At 33.0% G+C, this 26,148-nt stretch overlaps 1 protein-coding gene across 4 annotated transcripts in view; it reads right to left on the reverse strand.

Annotated features, from left to right (window-relative positions):
* Window positions 1-26,148, reverse strand: part of Ap3s1 (adaptor related protein complex 3 subunit sigma 1) — a 79,825-nt gene that overhangs the window by 35,564 nt on the left and 18,113 nt on the right. For 2 of the 4 annotated variants that reach the window (XM_047555327.1, XM_047555329.1), the window contains exons 3-4: window positions 23,746-23,857; window positions 1,809-1,880 (exon numbers count right to left, since the gene is read on the reverse strand). In XM_047555327.1, coding sequence (XP_047411283.1) covers window positions 1,809-1,880; window positions 23,746-23,857 — 184 coding nt within the window. The remainder of the gene's footprint in view (window positions 1-1,808; window positions 1,881-23,745; window positions 23,858-26,148) is intronic. The other 2 variants (XM_047555328.1, XM_047555330.1) reach the window with 1 other exon arrangement.

Raw genomic sequence — 26,148 nt, forward strand, 5'->3', positions numbered from 1 at the left:
AAAGGGAATAGTTTTCCAAGTGATATTAAAAAAAAAAATTAGAACAAGAGTTCAGCCCAGAAAGAAGAGATACAGCTAATTATGGCAGGTTCTAATACAATGATAGAGTGTTAAATGAAATGAGAGAGAATATATATACATTATATGTGTTCCCACCTTACTTTTTTAAAAGATACATTTATTTCTGTACATTTGTACAAAAAAAATATAGAAATATACATATTCTACAATGCTAACACTAGGCAATCTCGGTACCCAGATGGCTTCATTTATTTTTCTTTTATCTTTATTTTCTGATTGAAAATGAAATTACACTAATGTAAAGTAGAAGTTTTAAAAACATTGTATGTCATATATATTAGATATAAATGAGAACTTAATTTCCTTAAGGAAAGCTTTTACTCTCTAGTAACAAATATAAGAACTTTACCTCTACCACATTTCACAAAAGAATCTTCAATTTTCTTAAAAACTGTTAAATATATTACATGAGCTGATGACCTTAGAGCAGTCATTTTCAAATTTTAGTTATGTGCCAGAACATAATTTTGGATACTGTGAGCCCTAAGACCTGAAAATAACAGTAGCCTAAGTGTGAAAAAGCTTAAGATATATTAGAGAAAAGCAGAACACTAAAAATAGACTTATAAAAACATCAAGTTTAAGTTCTCTGTCCAAAGTCAGTTAATATATAAAATCAAATCATTTAGTAAATGAGAAATTAAAAACTATATTCTTTTGATTATCACAAATAATAAAAAATGCATTCTTTGTGCTGTATCTTGATTGTGGTAGTGGTTACTTAACTACTTTGCCAAAACTCAGTTAACCCACATGCTTTTTACTATTGACTTTTAATATGTATGAATTACACTTCAATAAAGCCAATGTTTTATGGTTTTTACTAAAATTTTTTGATTATTTAAAACTTTTATTCAATGGCTTAATCATTCAAAAAAGATCAATTAGATTATACAAACAATTACAAATAAAACCCTGTACATAATAAAAGTGGAAACTCTTCCTACTAAATTCTATATTACTAACACCCAGCAATATTGTTTAGAAACCTCAGTAAGATTTCTTTTCTCTCACCTCAGCTTTCAATAAGTCATCAAATCCTATCAATTCTTTCTTTCATCCCCAATTTGTGCCTTAGTTCATATTTCTTTCTGGAATATTCCAAGAGACTCTTACTTGATTTCCCTAATCTTCCCATCACTAATTCAACTTCCATAACGCAGGAAAAAAAAATTCTTGTCACAACCTTCTGCCCCCCGCCCAAAAAAATAACAAAAACAACAAACATACAAAGGAATAATAATGCCAACAGAAATTTCTTTAAAAGCACCAAATTGTTTCAGAATAAAGTACAAAGTCCATAGTACTAATGGTTCTTCAAAATTAGGCCTCTTTCACTCCTCACAAAAAAAGCCTGTATTTTGTCTCTTCTAGTAGGGTCATTCTGTCCTTTCCTGTTGGTGAGATATCTACTAGTTCTTTAAAATCCAGTTTATATGTAATTTCCTCCATTACATTTTCCCAGACATAGGCCAGCAGTTCATGCTAGTTGACAGTTATCCTGTACATTCTTAATAATGCCATTTTTTCCTGAATTAGAGGCAAACTTTTTTAGGGTCTGAATTTTCACTACCAAGAATTGTGCCTGGCTCATGGTAAAAATCATTTATGAACTGAATAACAAATAATGGAATAAAAACACTATCATTCATTAAATGCATTTTTACTTTGACAAATACAAACATGTTTTTCTTAAAAGCTGAGATTTGACAACATAGAAGTAGTACCTTGTCTACATGGAAAATTAAATCCAGTTCACAGACATTTTCAAAACATTTGTCTAAGGTTTCCACGAATACCTATGGAAAAAGACAAAAGGAAAAGTGCTGGGTAAGCATATTCAAATTTATTATCTATATAAGGCAGGCAATTCTTAATTGTGAACCAAAACTTTACTAACTATATATCACTTATTCCATTTTAAAACTAAAAACTGTATTAATACAAAGTAAAAATACATTATTCTTCAAGAAGGCTACTTGCAGTCTACTTTTTAATATATAAGTATATAAAAAATCTTTTCTAAATATTACTAAAACCAAAAAAATCTCAGCATCATTTCTTATTTAAAAAAAAAAAAAAGAACTTAAAGATACTTCAATCAGGCTCCTTTATCTTCAGGTGAACAATCTTTTTTCTCTTTTTTCTTTTTTTGCAGTGCTGGGAATTGAACCCAGGACCTTGTGCTTGCAAGGCAAGCACTCTACCAACTGAGTTATCTTCCCAGCCCATAAGAAAAATCTTATTAGAAATAGTTGCCAAGAAAGATGGAACTTTTAATTAGAAAATCAGTATTAAACATCACTAAAAATTACTTGCAGAAAAGAGTATAGACCTTGGAATCAGACTTACCTGGGCTTAAACTGTGGCTTGAAGAACATTATGTAACTTTGTGTGGAAAAGAGTCACCTCAGCAGACTCAAATCCTACACATTTTTGCCAAATGGCCTGTTCTCAGGACTTGACCTTGGCCAGCTCCTGAGAACTAATCTCTAAGCTTTTGAATGTTCTGCCGAGTAAGAGTGTTTTTTGTATGCCTGAGATCTTGGGCCTGAATGTATTAATCTAAGCAGGATGGTGAACACTTGGCTTTTTCTCTGGTCTGGAGCTTATATAACCAAGATCAATCCTGCAGGTAGTATACATATTTATGTTACTGACACCCAGGAACATTCCTTGACACCTAAGCCTGGATAAGCTTTCTTGAATCAGAACACTTTGTACCCATCATCACATATTCCTAAAGGAATTAAGCAAGTCCTATGTGATTCTCTTGGGAAGGGACCTGGAATTCTGCAATTTATTTCCTCCAGACTTCTCATTATGTGTCGTTGCTGCTTTTTTCTCTATATCCTTTCATTATAAAAAATCATAACCATTAGTATACTGGAACTTCTGAGCCCTAATAACCCTAACAAACCATGGAGATGGTCTTGGAGACCCTTGAAACAAACCTTAAAAAATTAATCTCTTAAATTCTACCTTGCAGAGTTGTCTCTTGACTACTGCATTCCATTTCTATTCCTTTCACAGCTCTCAGTGGTAGCCTTCACAAGACAGGAGTGATTGTACTGGGACTTTATTGTAGATACTGGGATAATATTAAGAGTAAACTAAAACAGTTATTAATATGTATTATGTAAACTCAAAGTATGGTCACCCTATGCATAAGTGACTCTTTGGGGCAAGGGATAAAACCTAAAGAGTAGTCCTTTTGCTTTAACTGCTCCAACCATAGGCTAATATACATAGATGCACAATCCAAGATTCCTTCCTGGCATTAAGGGAGAGGAGTAAGACAATTCAAACAATGTAGCTATGTCACCATATGACTATAATCAACATTGTCTTAGTCCAGAAGTTGGTAAACTTTCCCTGCAAAAGGCCAAACAATAAATACTTTAGGCTTTGTGGGCCCTTAGAGTCTAAGAATACACAAACAAATGAGCATGGTTATGTTCCAAAAAACTATTTACAAAAAATAGGCAGCAGCCTCAATTTGACCTGCAGGTTACAGTTAGACTCCTGACTTAGACCAGTCACTAAAAGAAAGAATGTCTTTGGTAACCAAGAGTACATAGTTTTACTCATAGTTTCATTTGTAAGAGGCAGGTAAGTTATTAAGATAATCTAGAGTAGGGAATACACAGGTGCATGTGAAACATACTTTTGGTATTCTTCTTTTTACATAACTCCTAAAACTGTCTGAATCCCCAAAGATATCTCTTTTTATGCTAATGAGAAGTAATGGCTAGGGACTCCTGGATGGCCTCAGGACGGGGGAGTGGGACTGCAGAAGAACCAACCTCTTTTGATTAGAGGGTTGGAAGTTTCAGTTCCACCCTACCTTCCAATCTTCAGGGAAGATCACCCAATAGTCAATGATTTAATCAATTAAATCAACATGATGGAGGTTTCCACCAAAACCCCAAAAATACTGGATTCAGGGAGCTTACAGATAGCTTAATACATGGATGTGTCTAGAAGGTGGTACTCCAAAGAGGGGTTGGAAGCTCTGTACTCCTTCCCACAGGACATTGCCTTATTCATCTATTATCTGTATCCTTTGTAATATTCTTTATAATAAGTGGGTAAATGTGTTTTCCTGAGCTCTACAAGTTGCTTCAGCAAATTAATCAAACCTTAGGAGGGGGTTATGGGAATCCCAATTGATTGCTGGTTGGTTGTAAGTGCTGGTCACAAAAACCTACTACTGGCAATGGTATCTGTATGAAGGGGGAGTTTTGTGGCCCTCAACCTATGGGATGTGCACTATCTCCAGAACTGGCAGAACAGGATACCTACTTGTTATCTACTGCATAACTACTTAGTATGTATGTGTGTGTGAGGATTTCCACACACACATCTAGTCTCTGAAATATTGTGCCAACTAAGTGAATAAAGGGGAAAAAAGAGTTTGTCTTTTTCTTTTACAAAAGTTTGGACTTCTGTTTTTAGATTATTGTAATTTTGTGGTATTATGAAAATAAATATCATTGGGCAAGCCACCCACACTCTCAACTTCATCTATTTCTCCTGAAGATCTTGTAGACATGGTCCCTGAAATGACTTCATTCATTCTATAAATTGTTGTACTTTGATACAACAGATTCCTGTTAAGAGGACTGAATTAGCGCAATGATGCTTAAACACTGATGAAGCACTTAAATATTAACTTCCTGGAGAAAATAAGAAAGGGGGTGAAAAGGAGAAAACTTTTCCCGTTGAAAAAGAACATATTTAAGTTATGAAATTCATTAGGAAAAATAAGAGGCCCAGAATAGTCAAAGCTATCCTTAGCAAGAATAGCGAAGCAGGAGGCATCACAATACCAGACCTTAAATTATATTACAGAGCTACAGTAACAAAAATGGCATGGTATAGGCACCAAAACAGACCTGAAAACCAATGGAACAGAATAGAAGACACAGAGACGAACCCACATAAATACAGTTATCTCATACTAGACAAAGATACCATAAACATACATTGGAGAAAAGATAGCCTCTTCACAACAAATGGTGCTGGAATAACTCGAACTTCATATGCAATAAAAAGAAATTAAACCCCTATCTCTCACGCTGCACAAAATTCAACTCAAAGTAGATCAAGGACAAAGGCATTAGATCAGAGACTCTGCACCTACTAGAAGAAAAAGGAGGTCCAAATCTCCATCTTGCCAGCTTAAGAACCAACTTCCTCAACAAGATTCCTAAAGTGTTAGAAAATCAAGAATCAACCAATGTGATGGTATCAAACTAAAGAAACTTCTTCACAGAAAAGAACACAATCAAGAATGTGAAGAGAGAGCCTACAGAATGGGAGAAAATCTTTGCCACCTGCACCTCAGATAAAGCATTCATCTCCAGGACATATAAAGAACTCAAAAAACTTAACACACACACACACACACACACACACCAAATAACCTAATCAATAAAAGGGCAAAGGGACTGAACACACCCTTCACAGAAGAAGAAATATGATTGGTCAACAAATACATGAAAAATGTTCAACATCTCTAGCAATTAGAGAAATGCAAATTAAAACTACACTGAGATTCAATCTCACTCCAGGTAGAAGGGCAATTGTCAAGAATACAAGTAACAACAAATGTTGGCAAGGATGTGGGGGGAAAGACATACTCATCATTGCTGGTGGGACTGCAAGTTGGTGCAACCACTCTGGAAAGCAGTATGGAGATTCCTCAGAAAACTTGGAGTGGAACCACTATTTGACCCAGTTATCCCACTCCTCGGTTTTTACCCGAAGGACTTAAAATCAGCATACTACAGTGATGCAGCCACATTAATTTTTAAAGCAGTTCAATTCACAATAGTCAAGCTATGGAACCAACCTAGCTTCCCTTCAACAGAAGAACGGACATAGAAACTGTGGTATATATACACAATGGAATATTACTCAGCCATAAAGAAAAATAAAATTATGGCATTTTCTAGTAAATGAATATAACTGTAAACTATCATGCAAAGTGAAATAAGCCAATCCAAAATAACCAAACACCAAATGTTCTCTCTGATATGCAGATTCTAACACACAATGGGGATTCATTGGATTAAACAAAGGGGAAAGAAGGGAAAGGAGGGGAAATGGAAATAGGAAGGACAGTAGAATGAATTGAACATAACTTTCCATGTTCATATTTGAATACACAACCAGTATAACTCCACATCATGTACAACCACAAGAATGGGAAGTTATACTCCATGTTTGTATTATATGTCAAAATACAGTCAGGCATGGTGGCACATGCCTGTAATACCAGCAGCTCAGGAAGATGAGGCAAGAGGATCATGAATTCAAAGCCAGCCTCAGCAAAAGCAAGGTGCTAAGCAACTGAGTGAGACTCTGTCTCTAAATAAAATACAAAATAGGGTTGGGGATGTGGCTCAGTGGTTTAGTGTCCCTAAGTTCAATCCCTGGTACCAAAAAATAAATAAATAAATAATAATAATAATAATGATAATAATGCATTCCATTGTCATATATATCTAAGAAGAACAAATAAAAATTTAGAAGAGAAAAAAGAAAAAGAGCATATTTACTTCTGAATGTCTTTAATTTAAAAATAACCTCAATGCTAATTTATGAAATCATACTTAAAAGTTAGGGAAGTAAAACCATTTAACTTCTAACTCTCCTTTGTAAATTTTTACTGAGGGATAACATACATACAGAAAATCACACAAATTATAAGAACATAAAATACCACAAATTCCCCAAAAGCCAATGTATCTGCATAATCAAAGCCCAAATCAAGTTTTAGAACATTGCCAGTACTATAAAAGCCACCCTCATTGTCCATCAGTCACCCACCATCAAAGGTTATCACTTACTGCTTTTTAACACAACAGAACCTTTTGCTTGTATCTCAATCACATTTAAAAGGGATCATACAATTTGTAGTCTTTTGTGAATGGTTTCTTTTACTCATTTTTTTGTAAGATTCATTCATATTATTATAAAATACTTGCTCATTCTCATAGAGTATGCCACTGAATGTGTAATGCCACAATTTGTTTATTCATTCTACTGTTGACAGAAATTTGAGTTTTTGCAATATGGGACTATTGCAATTAAGAATATCTGTATGTCTTAATGAATGACTCTACACATACCTATGGAATGCATATCTACAGCAGAATTGCTGAGTCCAAGAGTAACGTGTTCAGCTTTAGCATACAGTGCTAAATAGATTTTTTCTTTTCTTTTTTTTTTTTTGCGGTACTGGGGATCGAACCCAGAGCTTCGTGCTTGCAAGGCAAGCACTCTACCGACTGAGCTATCTCCCCAACCCTCTAAATAGATTTTTAAGTAAATAAAATTATTCTCAAAATAGCAACATATGAAAGTTCCTGTTGTTCCATATGCTTGCCATTACACAATCAATTTAATCATAATCATGGATGGGTGGTGATATATCATATTAATTTGTATTTCCCTGATGCCCATGAGATTGTGAACCATTTGTCTTTATTAGCCATTTAGATAATCTCCTTCTGATTCCTATTCAAGACTTACACTCATTTTTCTACTGATCTGTTAATCTTTTTCTTATTGATATACAGGAATTCTTTATATATCCTAGATACAGTGCTTTGTTATATGTACATATTACAAATACATCCTCCCACTTTGTGACATGCCTTTTCATTCTAATAAGTGTCCTTGGAAGGAAAGAAATTTTAACACCCAATACAGTTCAACTTTTATGTTTTTTTTTCCCTTTATGGTTAATATTTTTGTTATGCTCAACTTGAGAAACTTTTGCCTACATCAGGGTCAGAAAGATTTTCTCCCAGAAGAAAATTAAAGTTCCATTATTTTAGTTTTCATGCTTGTATCGAATCCATCTGGAATTAATTCTTGTATATCGTATAGATGATCTTCCTTAAATCACTAGATTTACTAATATCAAAGTTTAGTATCAGAAAAAAATTTTCCAATATTTAATTTTTTTCATGCTTACATTTACCAGTTCCACTGCTTTGATTACCTCTACTTTATAGTCATCCTTTTTTTAACCATCAAAAAATGTCTTGGTGAAAATGCTAATTAAATTTCCCTTCACTTATATGTACTTATACAAGACAGTATAACTTATTAAATGAACAGACAATGTTGGGCAAAAAAAGAAAAAAAATTCTTGAGAGCATTGAACGTGCCACAAGTGAACTATGGTATGGCAAAATACATGAGCTGCCTACAAAGATAATATGGTAGAATGATGAAGACAGACATATGCTTTGAAACCATAAAGACTTGGCTTCAAATTCGTGTTCTGCAGCTGTCTAGCTTTATGGCCTTGAGCATCACTTAGTTCTTTTTAAATCTCAGAACTATAAAATGGTGAAAAAACTACTTGCCCCTTTCTGGATAATCACAAGAATGCAGTTAAACCATTTAGAGAGAAAATCCAGCACAATTCCAAAAGATAGCTAACAAATGGCAGTACTGTGAACCTGGCAGTTCAAAATATGATGACTGTAAAATTAACACAAATAGAAGAGTCTAATTCTTCTGGGAAAAACTGACATAAAAAGAAGGGTAACTAAGTGCTCAGGCTGCCAGGGTTTTGTGATTTGCTTATTGGCTTAGAAAAACACACAGCCCCCATATTTAAACCAAAATACCAACTATGAAAAATGTGGATTCTAAAAAAACAAAGTGCCTTGCAGCAAAATGTCATTATAACTACATGTTCTTAATTTACAAAAAGAATTTTTAAGATTTAAAGCATTCAAATACTAAGTTTAGGATTTTTAAAAAATCAAAGACCTTCTTCAAAATTTTTTCCACTCAGTTTCTTTTGATTTAGCAAAAATTATTTAATATAATTAGAAACCCAGAGCCCCCAAGGCGAATACAAACACATCTGTTACATGGAGAAGACCAACAGAAAACAAACACTCTAAAAACTTAAGAAATTATGTAAAACATTTAAAGGATCTTAGAGATTCAAACCAGGGCAAAAATAACAAAAAAAACACTACTGTTGTATTATAATTTCATAAGGAGAAAAAGAGGTGAGATCTAAAAGTGACACAGTAAATAGCACCCTCTTGTGTTTCATTTTAAAAAAGGATAAGAGTTTCAAACCAATTTCGCTACAACAGGTTATCCATCAAGTAAGTAGCCACTCAAGTCACAGATTTAATACCAAAGACTTAATCTCTGCCTTCAAGGAATTCAAAGGCTAGCGCAAGAGAAATTACTTTTAATTTGCTAAAAAAAAATCATATTTTAAGTTTTCTTTCATTTTAATAATTATCAAAAATTAGTATTTCAAAATAAATATAAAAGATAATCAGAAAAATGCTGCATCTATACATAAAAAGGATTCCCCCCAAGTACTGAGGATTGAACCTAGGGCCTCATGCATGCTAGACAAGCCATCTACCACTGAGTCCTGAGCCCAAAAGGGTTCCTTTTTCCTGTGCTTTTTTAATCAACAGAATTTTTCCTGTGTTTCCTTTATCTTTATTAAAAAAAAAAAAAATCTATACGCTCAGACACCAAAGCAATCTATTATGAAGCAATTTGGTACTTAAGAGTACTTAAGGGGCTAGAGATGTAGCATGGTTGCCTAGTGTGCATGAGGCCCTGGGTTTGAACTCCAGCATCACCAAAAAAAAGAAAAATGTTCTTAAAGTCACATATCACTTAATAACAAAGGGTTATATCTTAAGAATTACATCATTAGGGCTGGGGATATAGCTCAGCTGGTAGAGTGCTTGCAAGGCAAGCACAAAGCCCTGGGTTCTAATCCCCAGCACCGCAAAAAAAAAAAAAAAAAAAAAAGAAAGAAAGAATTATGTCATTAGACAATTTCTTCATTAGGCAAACATTGTGCAGTACACTTCACAAACCTAGATGGTATACAGCCTGCTACATTTTTAGGTTGTATTGTAGATATACATGATATAGTCTACTAGGTCCATGAACAAAACCTGAGATTAAATCAAATGCAAGTGAAAATGATTTAATCAAGAGAAATATTGAAGGCTGAGGATGTAACACTGGGGTAAAGTGATTTGCTTGGCATGTCTGAGGCCTTGAGTTCAATTTCCAACATCGCAGGAGAAAAAAAGAGAAATGGTGAACCTAAGATGTATGAGGCCACTGGCAGTGTAACAAAAATTACACTGTTTTACCCTAAACTATTCTTTTTGGTAAGGAGGTATTCTAAAGTAACAATGAAATGTATTGAAAATAAGTATAGTAAATACATAAACTAGTATTATGGTTTGGATATAAGGTATCTACCCATGTCCCCAAAAAGATAATGCATGAATGTTTAAAGGTAATACAATTAGATTATGAGAACTGTAGCCTAATCGGTGGATTAATACATTAATGGATTCATAATTTGAATGGAATGGTGGTAACTGTAGGCAGGTAGGGTGTGGCTGGAGGAAGTAGGTCCCAGGAGGTGGGCCTTTGGAGTTTATATTTTGTCCCTGGGAATCTATGCACTCTCTTGTGTGCAAGTTCTCGCTCTCGAGCTCTCTCTCTTTCTGCCTGCTTCCTGATCGTCTTGAATTGAGCAGCTTTCCTCTGCCATGCCTTCTACCATGATGTTCTGCCTCACCTTAGGTGTAAGCAAGTCAGCCATGGACTGAACCTCCGAAACTGTGAGACAAACTTGTCCTTCACTAAGTTTTTCTTGTCAGGTATTTTAGTCACAGTAATGCAAAGTTCACTAAAACAACTAGCCAACTAGCAACATAGTTATTTATCACTGTCAAGAATTACATACTGTACATAGTTGTATATGCCATATGCTGGCAGTACAGCAGGTTTGTTTACACCATCACCACAGACATATGGATAATGTGTTAATGTTTTAACAGCTATGATGGCACTACTTGACAGGAATTTTTTGTTGCCACTATAATCTTATGGTACCACTGTCACATACAGTGAACATTATGTGGCACATGACTGGCACTTTAGAACACAAGTTTTACCATATCTATTCTCAAATTCCAACTTTACCTCTCTTAGATCTAGGGCAGGTTATTTAACTTAGACTCATTTTCTTTATCTAGGTATAATAATAGTACCTAGTTTATAAGGTTGTTTTAGTGAAAAAATGAATAAATACAAAGAACTTAGCCAGGCATGGTGGTACATGCCTATAATCCCTGTTGACACAGGAGACTGAGGCAAAACTGTAAACTGAAGGCCAGCCTCAGCAACTCAGTGAAGCCCTGTCTCTGAATTAAATAAACAGGGCTGGGGATGTGACTCTGTGGTTAAGCACCCTGGGTTCAATCTCCCATACCAAAAAAAAAAAAAAAAAAAAAAAAAACAAAACTCAACATTTCATTAAATAAAGTACTCAATATTAATTTCACACATTAATTTTACAATATTATTGCTCTATATGTGTGCAAAAAATATGCACAAAAAAATAAAAATAGATGCCACAATATATCCTTAAGTGGAGTTTCTAAGTTAAAAATGTAATAATTGATTTCTGTATTTAGGAAATTGTTATAATTCAGGAGAAATAGATCCTGCTGTTCTACAATAAAAAATGAAATTAGAAAGGGTTAAACTGACACTATATGACAGAAAAATTGTTCAGTGCAAGAATAGGAGGCATGGATTTAAGAATACTAATAATTTTCCAGGAGATCAAAAAAAATCTTTTTAGTTCCTAGCAAAATATTCTAGAGAAATACATCTGGGTTTAGTTCAAGCCAACAATGAAAAACTACCACTAAAAATAATGAACATACCAAGAGAGGTAAGAAAGATAGGTTGAACTTAAAACCAAATCAATTGAAGAAGAGTTATGAATGAAGCCTACCTACATTCTCAAATAGGTACCATTGCATATACTATATGGAATCTTTAAAGTATGATGTTTAAGGTGTGTAAACAGTACTCAACTCAGCCTATGATGGGTTCCAAACTAGATATTCACTAGACCTAACATGGATACTCACATGCCAATATTAGTAAAAACAGAAACATTTACTGTGCACTTAACACATAAGCAACCCTTGACTTCAATATTAGGAAATTAAGAGTTGATGAAAGGACCTTCTATATCATCACGATTATTCTGAGTTTATATCAATGATTCTTTTTGTGATTTATTTCTTTTCTAAAAAAGAAGGTTGATAGATTAAATACATACTATTGCTACTGTTTTAAGTGCTCTAAATAGGGTATTTTACTTGATCCTTCACAGTAATACTAAAAGACAGATACTTTTATTATCAACCATTTGCAGAAAAGTAATCTAAAGCAAAAAGGTAACTACTAACAGTTAAGTGGCATTGTCCTGATTTAATCTAAAGGTCTCACTGTAGAACTCACCTTCTAATTCACTATTCATACCCCTCCAATTACAATTAAAAATAGTACTTTATTTTTAATGTAGGATGTAAGCAAACATTTTGAAAAGTACAGAAAATTATACAGCAAAAATTTAAACTGTCTACACTGCTACCACTCACAAATGTCTACACTTACTAGATAAAATCCCATTGGCAACTTCCTTTTAAATAGAAAAATAACCAAAAAGTGTCTCACAGCATTCATTAAAGTACAGTCAGTCTATTCTCAATGGTTTTACAGTGCTTTAACCAAATAACTAGATAAAACCATGAGACAGAGATATAAATTCAATCCATGGGAATTATAAACAAGTCCAGTTTGCAGGGGGACAGAATTTCATCTACTTAAATCAGGTGATAAAATTCTAAGAAAACAAAAACAGAAGGACCCAATGGAAAGTCATTAAGTCTTTGGAATCAGGAGTAGCTCCCTCTGTCACTAGAGGGAAGAGATATTACTGAGACTTTGACCTAGGGAGGAGTGCTTTGAGACCAATCCTATAACTACGTGATGGAGTGTCTGCTACAGAATCTTTATTAGTCTATTCGGAAAGAATTAATCTCAGGATCTGTTAGGGGTGTCTAAAGTCAATTGATAACCTTAGAAACTAGAAAAATGGTTGCCTTGCAGTGAAATGATTTTTTATTCAGGCAAATTTAAAGGAATAGAAGTTCTGAAGTGAAACCACAATATATTTCCAAAGAGTAAGTGTAAAAATAATTTGTATAACTGATATTAAATACTTAAGCCTTAAAATTTTTGGCTTAGTAAGAATATTTAACAGATTATACTTTTGTAAATTCAATTTTAAATGCATACCTGGATGACTGAGATGATTTTTGTTTTTACTTGAAAGATAAAGGAGAACTTGACGTGTACTCTGACAGATGCATTAGAATAGTTAAGGTAATATTCACAAACTTTTTATTAATTTAAGAGATATTTAAGAATTTGAGAAAATATGCCATTTTAAGTACTTAAAAATAAAATTCATTAAATATATAAAATACTTTAAAATATAGGCACTCCAAATTTTACATGGTACCATGTTAATGAATCTATTACCACTGAACCACGTAAACTGATAACATGATTTCTATAAACAGGAGTTTCCATAAATGTGGTATGGTATAAAGCAAGGACTGCTCATCCTACAGAAAATTTAATTACACTGTAGCACTTGCACTTCACATCATTTAATATGACTTTTATATTGGATTTAGAAACCTTAAGAACTAGCTTTAATTTGTTAAAAAAAATCGAATGTTAATTTTAAGGTGAAAATAGCTGCTGAATAATTTCAAGCTATTCAAGAAAACATTTTTTAAAACTTGTATTGACATAAACTGTTAGAACTATATTTAAACTTCTAAAGAAAAAGCTGATTTTTAAAATATTTGGTCTTGACAGATAGTCTTCTACCTATAACTGAATATGGTACAAGTGACATTTTGAGTACTGACTTAAAACAAAGTAAAATGAATAAAAATATTAGAAAGTTTTTTCTTACAAAAGAATTTCAACCAGCAAATATAGAAGATGAAAAAGTCACCATTTAGTAAACACCACAACTAATTGTTTCAGTCAGAAATCAGGATTAGATGCTAAAGTTAATGAACAAATATATGATTAGAAAAAGGGTATTTATAGTCTTGAAATACTCCCCACAGATACTTATTTGCACAGATGAAAAATGGAACTGTCTTAGTAGGCAAACTTGACAGGTCCCCCTTTAACCAAGTAATCAGAGTGAATATCACAAGTAATGGAACAAATTGACATGAGGTACCTTCTGATATGACACATTAAAGAGGGCTATAACATTACACCAGTGGCATTTTTGCAAAAATAATATTACATAATGTGAATCACAAAACATCAAATAAACCCAAATAGAGTAATATTCTACAAAATAACTGGTCAGTATTCTTCAAAGGATCAAAGAATAAAGGATATGAGATAAATAAAGGACAAAGATGAATAGCTGTTAAGAGTATGAAAAACTAAGGAGATACAAAAACTAAATGCAATGTGTCGCCTGAATTAATCTCTGAATGAGAAAAATGACATTAATGGGACAACTGATAAATTTTAAACAAGGCCTATAAATTGGATAACAGTATTATATCAAAGTTAATTTCCTGATTTTAATAATTATACTGTAAACAGTATCAAGGCTAATGTCCTAATTTTAATAATTATATTGTATTTATGGAAAACATTAAATTTGAGGAGTCTGGGTAAACATATATGATATGTGATAATTCTTTGTATTATACATGCCATTCTTTTGTTAAGTTTAGAATAATTCCAATATGAAAAGTTTAAAAAAAATTCTAGAAAGATAAATTCTTTTTGGTAGTAGGGATTGAACCCAGGGGTGCTTTACCACTGAGCACTTTTTATTTTTTATTTTGAGACAGGGTCTTGCTAAGTTGCTTAGGGCCTTGTTAAGTTGCTGAAGCTGGGCTTGAACTTGCCATTCTCCTGCCTCAGCCTCCTGAGTTGCTGGGAATACAGACATGTGCCACTGCACCTGGCTAAAAAAAAAAAAAAAAAAAAAAAAAAAAAAAATTTATATTAAGCTCAAAGGTCACTTTTCTACTACTTCCTTAAAAACAACCATTCTACACTAGGAAATGAGCAGTATACCTTAAAATCAAAGGAAAACACTAATATAAGCTTAATTTTTCTCTCCCTACACCTATGTTGTGGAAAAGAAAATAAATTTTAAGTGCTTTCTAGCTCCAAAATTCTGATTGTAAGTATTTAAGTTTCAAAATACACCCTTTATTACTATGAAGTCAGGAATAACATGTTCATTATACTCTATGCTCTACGCCAGCTGCTTATATTCATTAGCTCTAATTCTTTAAAAAAAAAAAAAAAGATAGCCAGATAGATAGATATGTTTATTTCATTAGCTCTAGTTTTCACGAAATGCTGGCAAGATAAGGATGTATATCATCACTTACAAAATAAAAATTGGGGAAGGATGAGGCTAAGTAATTTTCCCAGTTACATAATTTGTAGGTTGTAGATCTAAGGCTTAAATTCATACTATCATCTGACTCTAACTTGACACCAACTTGATACCATAAAGCTGCCCAAGAGGACTGCTGGGATAGCAACAAAACATGTATATTAGAAAAGTAGGTATCATCGAGTTTGATACCAGGATTTATCATGAAAAAGTGGTAATATAAAAAACTGGAAGCAATTATTTTATTTCTAATTACTGGAAACAATTTCTCAACCATGAAAAGATGAGGAAAAGAATACTAGACAACTTTAACAGCCTCCAAATTGTTTACAGAAATATTTTCCTGGTTTCTCACATATATATGAGAAACAAATATCATTGACAAGTAGAATAGTAACAAGAGTATGGTTAGTAGACAAAATCTTGCTAAAACAATCCTGGGCATTTGCAATTCACTCTAGATTGCCTAGAAAAGCCGCCTGCTGGACCAGGTCTTCCTCTTTCTCCAGCAGAAGGAACTGCACAAGAACTTGCCTTCCTATGGAACCAGAGGTTTGTTTCACCTCCACAGAGGACCCACAACTTCCCACAATCCCCAAGGATTGGGTAGGTTTTCCCAGACAATTTTTAAAACCAGGTGGCACCTAATCCTAGATATCTCAGGCTTAAACAGCATATCTGTCACTCCACTAAGGAAAGTCCTTTCAAGCCTATTCTAAAAGAAAAGAATGGGTAGTTCCAGATATACCGTACCACTCTATGTTCAGTAGATCCACAGACCTACCTCAACATTAATTTGCTATGGGATAATGGAAAAATAAGTGGATCTTTTCTCATTTAAGTATTGTTGGCTTACAACTTTCCCCAATTGAACCTATTTCTTATCATATAAATGTGCCACCATGTAAAATTCATTCCATACTATCACACAACAAATAGAAGGATTCACAAATATTTCTAAAAATGAGAGTTAGAAAAATAAAAGGATTCCTTTATCTAATTATTTGTATACTAATGAAATCATTTATTATGGCTTTCTTAAAAATACATGCTTTAATGAAAATGTTAGCTGAAAACCAGATTACTACATTTCAATCATCTAGTCATAGGTGTCCTATATAATATCTTTTTTTTAATGCTCACACCTACTTTATGGGTTAGCATTATCACCTCCAGTTTGCAGATGAGGAAAATTAGGTAGGGTCAAAGAGGTTAAATAACTTACCCAAAGTCATGTATTTAGTATATGACAGAGCCCAGATGGATTTAACTACTACAAGATACAAGACTGCCTTAATTCGCTGATCTTTCTAACACCTGCACAAAATCTATAGGCAGAATGTTTGAAACAAGCATACTTCAGAGGTGAGCAATTCTAGGCCTCTAAAGATGAAATAACTTGGTCAATGTTATACTGAATTAACATAGCAGCTACAAATAAAACAATTTTATAAAAGCTAGTCTAACAGTAACATACTAATAACAAATGCTATACACAGTTTTGATTTTAAAACATTCTAACATCATAGTCAAAACATCTTTCTAAACATAAAAGTTTAGCTGTTAATTTTTTCACTACAAATGAAAAAGACCGATGCTGTGATAAATTTTACATATAATACAAAAAACAAGAATTCAGAACTAGTCAGTGAACTCTTCATGCCTCCATTATCAATGTGGCATAATAAACTAATTGGAGACAATATGACCACTTATAAATAACTCAAACAACCTAACAATATTTAATGAACTTTTATTCTAGGTTTGTAAATATTTTAATACTTCCAAGGAAGACATGCTACAACAGAAAGGACTCTTCAAAAAGCTAGCTCTTAATTCTGAAATTTGCTTACATGATAATCAATATCAGAGCAAAATGGCATATATCCAGAATAAAGAAGGATTTTTCTTTTTTTTCCCCAATTTATGAAGAACTGGGGGATAAAGCAAAGAGAGGCTGATTATTCAACTGGGTTCTATAATGTTAAAAATTTCACATAGAATTTACTAATAATGCCTTCTCCCAGATACAAAATATAAAGTCACATCTCAGATAACATATGCATACTTTAGGAACACTAATCTGCATAAAAATATTTGCTTCCAATTATCATTTGAATGGTATCATTTCAAACACTTAAAATATCAAAATTATAAACATGTTTAGTAGTTATACACTGATGTTTTCTTGATCTGTTCTTAAAACATTATTTAAATATGCAAGACAAAGAAGTTTGGCTCTAAACTCTTGGTTTCACTTTTACTTTTTGCATTGAAGTTGCCTTTCTCAAAACCAGAAGATGAACAAATCAAGAAAATCAATTTTAAATAAGCTCTAAAAGCTGTTTGATGAAAGAGAAGCAAAAATAATGAGCTCTTCACTTCCATCTTTGTTCATTCAACCACCATTTTTAGAACGACGGACTTATGCATGCTCAGCACTCCCTCTTAAGTATTTAATGAATTGTGGTAATCAAGGTGAAAGACAGGAACTACAGAACTTCTACTATGTTCTTGGTAGTGATAGACTTAGTACCTGTAAGGTAGACTACAGACTTTTATTTTCAACAGATTACCATATGAAAACTCTTGTGATAACAGCTTTAGTTGACTTTTGTAAAGGAGAAAAAGACACAATTCTCCTGAAATTCTTTCTTTATCTTATTTAATATCAAAACAAGTTATTGGGGTAAGGGGAGTAGCTCAATGGCAGAGCATATACTTAGCATGTGTGAGGCACATTCAATTCCCAACACAAAAACAAAGAAAAAAACAAAAACATTTGTCAATGTTTGAACTTCAGTAGATGAAGAATTCTACAAAACACAAAAGATAGTTTCCAATTTCCATAAGCACATGACAGAATTTACTTCGTAGGACATTTATTCTTTGACAATTCCCCACCTAATTTCCCTCTAAGATATAACAACTATTCTGTCTTAACAATTAAGGTGAGCCACAGCATCCAAAAATAATCAGAGATGACAACTTAACCTAAGGACACAAGTACAAAAAAAAAAAAAAAATTCTTTGGATTTACCTCTAGGAAAATTCACATCTATTTTAACCCTTCTTAACTATACACAGAGTTTTGATTTTAAAACATTCTTTTTAACAATATTCTTTTTAACAGAACAGATTGAATTTGAAATGGAATATTTTCTCCTCTTTCAGCTCTCTCAACTCTAGTAGCTAGCTCAGGTAAATAAAAGATAGTGTATGGAATGTGATGTTGTATATCTACCACCTACATCAGTCAGAGACAACTGAGAGAGATAGCACAGTTCCATATTAAAAATTCTTTTTCTGTAGAAATACAAATATATCTTGATATAAAATATAATCAATTAATTATTCTATATATGAGATAAATTTAAAAATGTAATAATGGATGAAGTTAGAAGGCAATGGCAATGGCAGTACATAGTCCTGATCAACACTTAACCAATCCATACATGAAAGTAAAATATGGCTTCTATTTCTTTAATTTAAAAAAACAAAGAAAAAAAAAGAAAAAAAACCTCTTGGAAACCAAAACAACATTTCTTATATAGTGGAATAAAACGAACATACATTCAAGGATACTATGGCATATTTATCACACGTTCAAATTTTTTTAAAAATTTCCCTCTTAGAGCTTTATATATTATGAAAAATGTACATTTTACCTCATTATATTTATATACACACGCATATTTATCTTAAAAGTGGTCCTCACCACCACCAATTAAAAAACAAAGCATACCCTCAGAATGTTTCCCACAATTATTTTGTTTCACATAATTCTGATACCTACTCACTTCCTTAAAACCTAGTGTAAGAATTACAGAATTAAGAGTAATGTGGCAATATTAATAGCTCCAATTATCACTTATCTACATTTTCTTCTTTGCTTTATTGACAATTTTTAATATCTAAAGCTTTAACTACTTCTGATATTTCTAAGCTGATTTCTCAGAATTTATTAATTATGTTTTCTGCTTCTGCTTGGGTTAATTTCTGATTTATTCTATATTAACTAGAGATCAAACCATGCCTCCTTACCTGATTTCAAAAACGTAGAACTTATCTGACAAAGAAAACTTTCTTTTTACATGCAGTTTTCTCCAACTTACAATTACACACCTCTACTATCCAGAAAAAGAACATAACATTCAGTGTATCCCTTCATGATAATATTAATTCAATACAATTATTTGTAGCAACTACATATTTGGGGAGGTAATTTTAAACTTTTTAATAGAAGGTATTATAAAGAGTAAGTATGAAAATCTTAAGTATATATAGAACTTAATGGTTTTCACAAATTAAACACATTGACATAGCTCAATTTTTAAAATGTGTTAGTAACTACTATACCACTTAGTAACTACTATATTTTCTAGCTAACTCTTCTAACTAACCTTTGAGCTCTGTTGTTATTTTACATAGAATACTAAGTATGAGGCTTTCACTACACTTATTCATTCACTCACTCAGGAATCACTGATTGAGTACTGACTATATGTCTGGAGCCACTCCATATACCAGGAATAAATCAGTAAACCAAACAAACAAAAATCCTAGCCATCACAGAGCTTATATTCTTATAAGGGTAAATGATAATAAAAACAACAAAGTAGGTCAACTATATATTATATTGATGACAGGTGCTAAGGAAAATAATAATAAAACAGGAAAGGGGTTAGAAAATGTAGGAGAAATTTTAGAAAGAATGGCCAGAGAATACCATATTGAGAAGGTTATTTCTGGGTCAAAATCTGAAAGAATGATTGAGCTAGCTATGGGACTATCAAATGGAAGAAGATTTGAGGTGCAAAGCTCAGCAAGTACAAAGGTTCTGAGACAGAGGCATGTTTGGTAAATATGAGGAACAGCAAGGAGACTAAGCAAAGGGGAAAGGAACAGATGATGAGGTAAGACAAGTAATGGGGAAGAGGAGTCAGATCAAACAGGGCCATATGGTTAAGGAATTTGGCTTATACTCTGAATTAAAAATGAAGTCATTGAAGAGTTTGGAATGGAAGAGTGTAAGATGTAGTATATTTTAATAATATCACTCTGGTTGTTGCACAAAGATCAAAGAGAAATCAAACAAAAACAGTGAAAGCAGGGAGACCAAACAGGAAACTACCAGTATAATCCAGGCAAGAATTATGATGGCTTGGACCAAGGTGGTTGCAGTAGAGAAGGGAATAAGTGGTCAGATCCTGTATATCAAATAGGATTTGCTGAGGAAACAGATGTGGAAGGGATCAGAAAATAAGAGTCAAGGAAAAGTCAGGATTTGGCTGGTTCAACTGGCAGAATGAAGTTACTATTAAATAACAAGGGGAAAGTACTGGAGGTAAAGATTTTTTAAAAAATATTTTTAGTTGTAGATGAACACAATACCTTTATTTTATTTATTTACTTTTATGTGGTGCTGAACCCAGTGCCTCATGTATATGAGGCAAGCACTCCACCGCTGAGCCACAGTCCCAGCCCTGAGGTACAGATTTTTGATGAACTATTCAGACATTTTGGAATATGCTAAGTTGGAGGCCTTTATAAGACACCCAAGGGAGCTGCCCAGTAGGTAGCAGAAGAAAGGTCTAGGCTGAAGATTTAAATGTTGATGTCATCAATATATAACATTTGAATAAAATCACTTAGCAAATGAGTAGAGTCAAAAAAGAGAAGACATTCAAGGATGGAACCTTAGGTCTAAACATTATCAAAGTTTAGACCTAGTAAGCAGGTCATCCTAGAAACCAAGTGAAGCAAGTATTTCATGAAGAAGTTTGATCAATATCTTAATCAAATAAAGATGAGAACCCTTGGATTCAGCAATACTAGGGTTAGAAGTCTGATTGGAGAGTTTAAGAGAGAATGGGAAAAGAAAAATTTGGGACAGTATAACCATTTTAAAAAGTGTTTTGCTGTCAAAGGAGAGAACAAAATGAGGCAATGGCTGAAGAGTGAACAAGGAAAAAAGACCTTTTTTGGGTACAGGAGAGTACTGGGGATTGAACTCAGAGACACTCGACCACTGAGCCACATCCGCAGCCCTATTTCATATTTTATTTAGAGACAGGATCTCAATGTGTTACTTAGCACCTCGCAATCGCTGAGGCTGGTTTTGAACTCACGATCCCCCTGCCTCAGCCTCCTCCTGCCTCAGCCTGCGGAGGAGAAAGACCTTTTTTCTTTTTTTTTCTTTTTTTTTTTTTTTTAAGATGAAAGAATATCTTGTAGGTTGGTAGGAATGATTTAAAGACAAGAAAAAATAAAGATATAAAAGAAAAGAAGAGCACTGCTAGAACAATGACAAGGTAAAAACTACTACATAAGTACATGAATTGGCCTTAGCTGGGAGCATGGTTAATTCCTTCCTAACAGAAGACAAAATAAAGTACATGGACACAGATGTAGGAGGCTAAGAAGAGAAGGGAAGCCTGCAGAAGTTTTCTTCTGATTGAGTCAATTTTATCTGTGATCCAAAAAGCAAGGAAAAGTGCTGCAGATATGAGCAGAAAGCAGGATGTATCAGAAATCATCTAGAAGTATGAGAGAGTAAATGAAATCTGATTACTGGGTAGCATTAAGGGCTCACTGAGATTAGGGATAATGAATTAAAAGTGAGACCAGGAAGTATGGTTATGTTTCTTTTCCTCTACGTATTTGCAAATGTATGAGTGTAGGCAAGGAGTTAAGTGTATAGAAGGCCAAGATTATCATGACAGATTGGAATTTACTCTGAGGAAGGAAAGGTAGAAAATCAGGATCACAGAGTAAAAAATGATCAATTTTAAAAATAAAGGGACCTAATAGGCCCAAAGGCTTGTTAAAGGAAGTGATATGAAAAGATAAGAGGTGTTGACAGAGGGAAGAAACTGAAATTAAATTATGGTTTAGCTGAAGTCTAGATAAAAATAAGGTCTAGAAATTATTAGGAAGATGATTTAGAAGGCAAAATTCTTCAGAGGAAGAATACCAGGTTCCAATACACCAGCCCATGGAAAAAATTACACACATAAACATTGAAATCACCAAGAATTATTAATAGTCTTGGAGTGAACTATCAGTGAACTAGAAATAAAATCTGTTAGGAGATAATTCTCTGTGAATTTCATGTTTCTGCAGATATTGTGAGCAGAAGCATACTTACTGTCTTTGTTCTGGACTATCTTTTAAAGCATGCTATACAACAAACACCTTTAGAAAATGGAGAGTATCTTCCTCCAGAGAAAAACATTCACCTTCTCCCTTGGAAGAAAAAGACAATATTTTCCTGCCAAACAATGGCAGACATGTTTTGTGCCCTTTATTAAGATTCCAAATTCCTAAACTTGGGGTTCCTTACCTGTATGTAACTTGATCTACTGTGTATGCATGTCTCACCTGGCTGTCTTCAAGACACTCTTCAAACTGAGGAACCAGTGAAAGCAAATGCTGTTATTTTACTGATTTTTTTAACCATGTTTTTGCTATTAATAATAAAGTCTTAGAAAAAGAAAAAAAAATAATAAAGTCTTCTGTCTTGTGCCGGGATTCACAAAACTGTGGAAGGTTAACTTGTCAGCTTTCAAGTAGAGTAAAATCTCAGACCCTCCAATGAATGGGAGATAGAAAGAGACGAGTGTAACCAAATACATAGAAGGATAATGTAAGATAAAATCTGGAGATATTTTAGAAGAGAGAATGTTCTGGAAAAAGCAAAGAGCATACCTCTAGGCTCAGTGATATAAAAAAAAGCAAGAGAAAACCGCTACTACTTGAGAGGGTTGAAGGTAGTGTCATAAGAAAAGCAAGATTTAAATTAGAACAAAAAAGTGAAAATAATATCAATAAAGAATAAAGATAAAGTATTTTCTGATGACTAACCACGAGTTGTAGGGACATTACAAAAGATTTTTCAGGAGACAGGGGAGGTAGGTTTTAGGGTCAGACTTGGATATATGTGGTGAGAGACCCATGAATCTTGGGCTCCTTGTGGTAACTCGAGTAGGAAAAAAGCATGATGAAATCAGTTGAAATTAGTGTAAATCAGATTAAATTCGTCTGCTTATTTCTGTATCCCTATTCTTTCATCCACCCAACAGCTCATGAAATACTTTTTTTTTTTTTTTAATCACACGAAACTTCATTTCAGAAAAGAAATATTTTTCCAGTGCTAGGAATTTAATTCCGGGTCTCATGCATGCTAGGCAAGCATTCTACCAATGAGTTACACTCCAGCCTTTAGAAAATTTTAAATATAAAAGTTTCAAAAAACATAATGCAAAACTGTTACTTAAAACACTAAAAAGCAATTGTTAACTTACTTGAATTAGATCTAAAATGCCAAGTTCACTTTCTGAAGAATCCACACAGAAGACAAAATATAGGGTTGCATAATGTCTATAAATCAGTTTGTTGTCAGATCCTCCAATTAATCTAAATGACAAAACAAAACAATTGAAATGTTAAGAACAAGATTCAAATCATTTGTGTTAGCTCAAGCAAAGTAACAATTTGTTTAAAACCTCTTATAAAATGAAAGGTAACGTTAAATGACAACATTCAAGTGAACTTATTTCAGAAACAAAGTGAATTAAGATGACTATTTTCTTCAGTAATGTCATATTGAAAGAAGCCAGTGTTTAACTTTAGTTCACATATTCAGTAAACTATTCATTGAGTACTAGGTGCCAGGCACCAGGGGTGCATAAGGAGAAACAAACAAATAAAATTATCAGATAGTGGATGATGCTACCTAGAAAATCAAAATAGGACAATGCCATATTTATGGGTTCGCTACTTCCCACTGGATATTAAGAAAGAGTAACATTTAGGCTGAGATCTAATGATTAGAAGCCAGCTATGAAAAAACTTAAAGAGCATTTAGGCTAAGGTAACGACTAATAAAAGGGTCATTTCATCAAGAACAAAGAATGTATGTTCAAAGAAGAGAAAGAAGGCCAGTGGACAAGAAATGATTAGTGAAGAGTGTGGTCAAAGAAGTAGGTAGAAATTAGATCACAGGGCGTTTTTAAGTGCTTACTAGATTTAAGTCCATAGGTCACAGTAAGTTACACATCTTAAGACTAATTATCAACTAGAAAAAAAAAAAAAGAATGACATTTCTTAAGTTTTAGATAGATTTACAACCAAAATCTCCTCCCAAAATACATCGTTTTGAAATACAAATCCAAGAAAACTGAGCTAAGAGATACTCAATTCTTTCATCAAACACTTGTTTATATTGACTGGAATTTCAGCATTTTTGAAATAATAACTTAGGAATCATTCAAGACATATTTTTCTAAATATAGTTTTAACTATACTATGGTTAAGTTTAATGATAAAAAAAAATTTACCTCAAAAACCCCTAAACACCAACCAATTAAAAAAATAATCAAGGCAAAATGAAATCAAAGCTAACTGAACACTCAAATAGAATATAAGAAAATGGCATGTATTTAGTAACACTAAACTTACAAATTCTGCAGAAATGGCTTCTCTAAGTACATGCTGTTTCTTGTGTCCTCTAGTAGCAAAAGTACATGCTATGTCCTCTAATACAAAGTTGAAATGACCTCTGAAAAGAGTTAAGAATTCCTTCTATGCTAGACAAGATATTTAGAAGTGTACTTGAAAAGTCTGAGATTATATATATGATTATAGCCACAATTGTACCCTAAAAGGGACAAGAAGAACACGAACAGCAGGCTTCATTTCATCCTGAATCAGTTTAGTGATTTTCTAAAATTTTTCTTTTGTTTTGCTTTAAAAGAGGACCAAACTTCTGAAGATTCTAAGCTGCAAAGTGGCCACTAATCTTATTAAAGAAACAAAGATACTAATACAGTAAGTACATATTTAAATTATATTTAAAAATATAATTTCTGGGCTGGGGACAAGGCCCTGGGTTCAATCCTCAGCACCACAAAAAAAAAAAAAATATATATATATATATATATATATATAATTTCTTCTTTATAGTACAATACTGATAGGAATTCTTCTATGGAATACAAATAAAACACAAAATATTAGAAATATTTATAGTCCAATTTATCTCATTTTAGGGGAGAACTGAGTTCCAAGAATATGAGCAAGCTGACTGAGGAAATAAGCTTTTTAGCGATGAAACTAGGACTAAACTAGATGTGTATCCTTGTCTCTGTTACAATATTTGCTTTCTACTTTCTATAAGGTGAGAAAATAATAATCAAAATTTCAATCCATAATTTCTGGTTCCAACAGTAGCCTAGTTATATCAATCAGGTTCTTATATGTCTACTACATGTAATACAGTGTTGGGTGGTAAGTTTCCTATGAGATGAGAAATTAAGAGGCTAAGATGAGAAAGAATGACAGTAATGGCAAAGACAACAAAATCCTACAGAAGTTTAGGAGAATATAAATAAAATTGGAAAAATATGGAAGCAGGTACATTTTATCTCAATCATTAAATCAGAAGTCTCAAATTAACAGTAAAACAAAATTGTAGGCATGCATTATATATTTAGATGTGGCATGATATAAACTTTAAAGAAATGCAAGCAAACTTTCTACATGATAAAAAGTAACTTAAGGAGAGATAACAATGGATTGTTACCCCAACTATTTTTTCACAATATGAATCATATACTAAGATAAAGAAAAGTGTAGGTTTATCTGATCAATCTGTGATTATTCATACTGAGAATCAGCTAACATTTAGTTTGAATTCTCAACACAGA

Source organism: Sciurus carolinensis, chromosome 6 (genome assembly GCF_902686445.1).
Source record: "Sciurus carolinensis chromosome 6, mSciCar1.2, whole genome shotgun sequence".
Classification (NCBI taxonomy): Eukaryota; Metazoa; Chordata; class Mammalia; order Rodentia; family Sciuridae; genus Sciurus; species Sciurus carolinensis.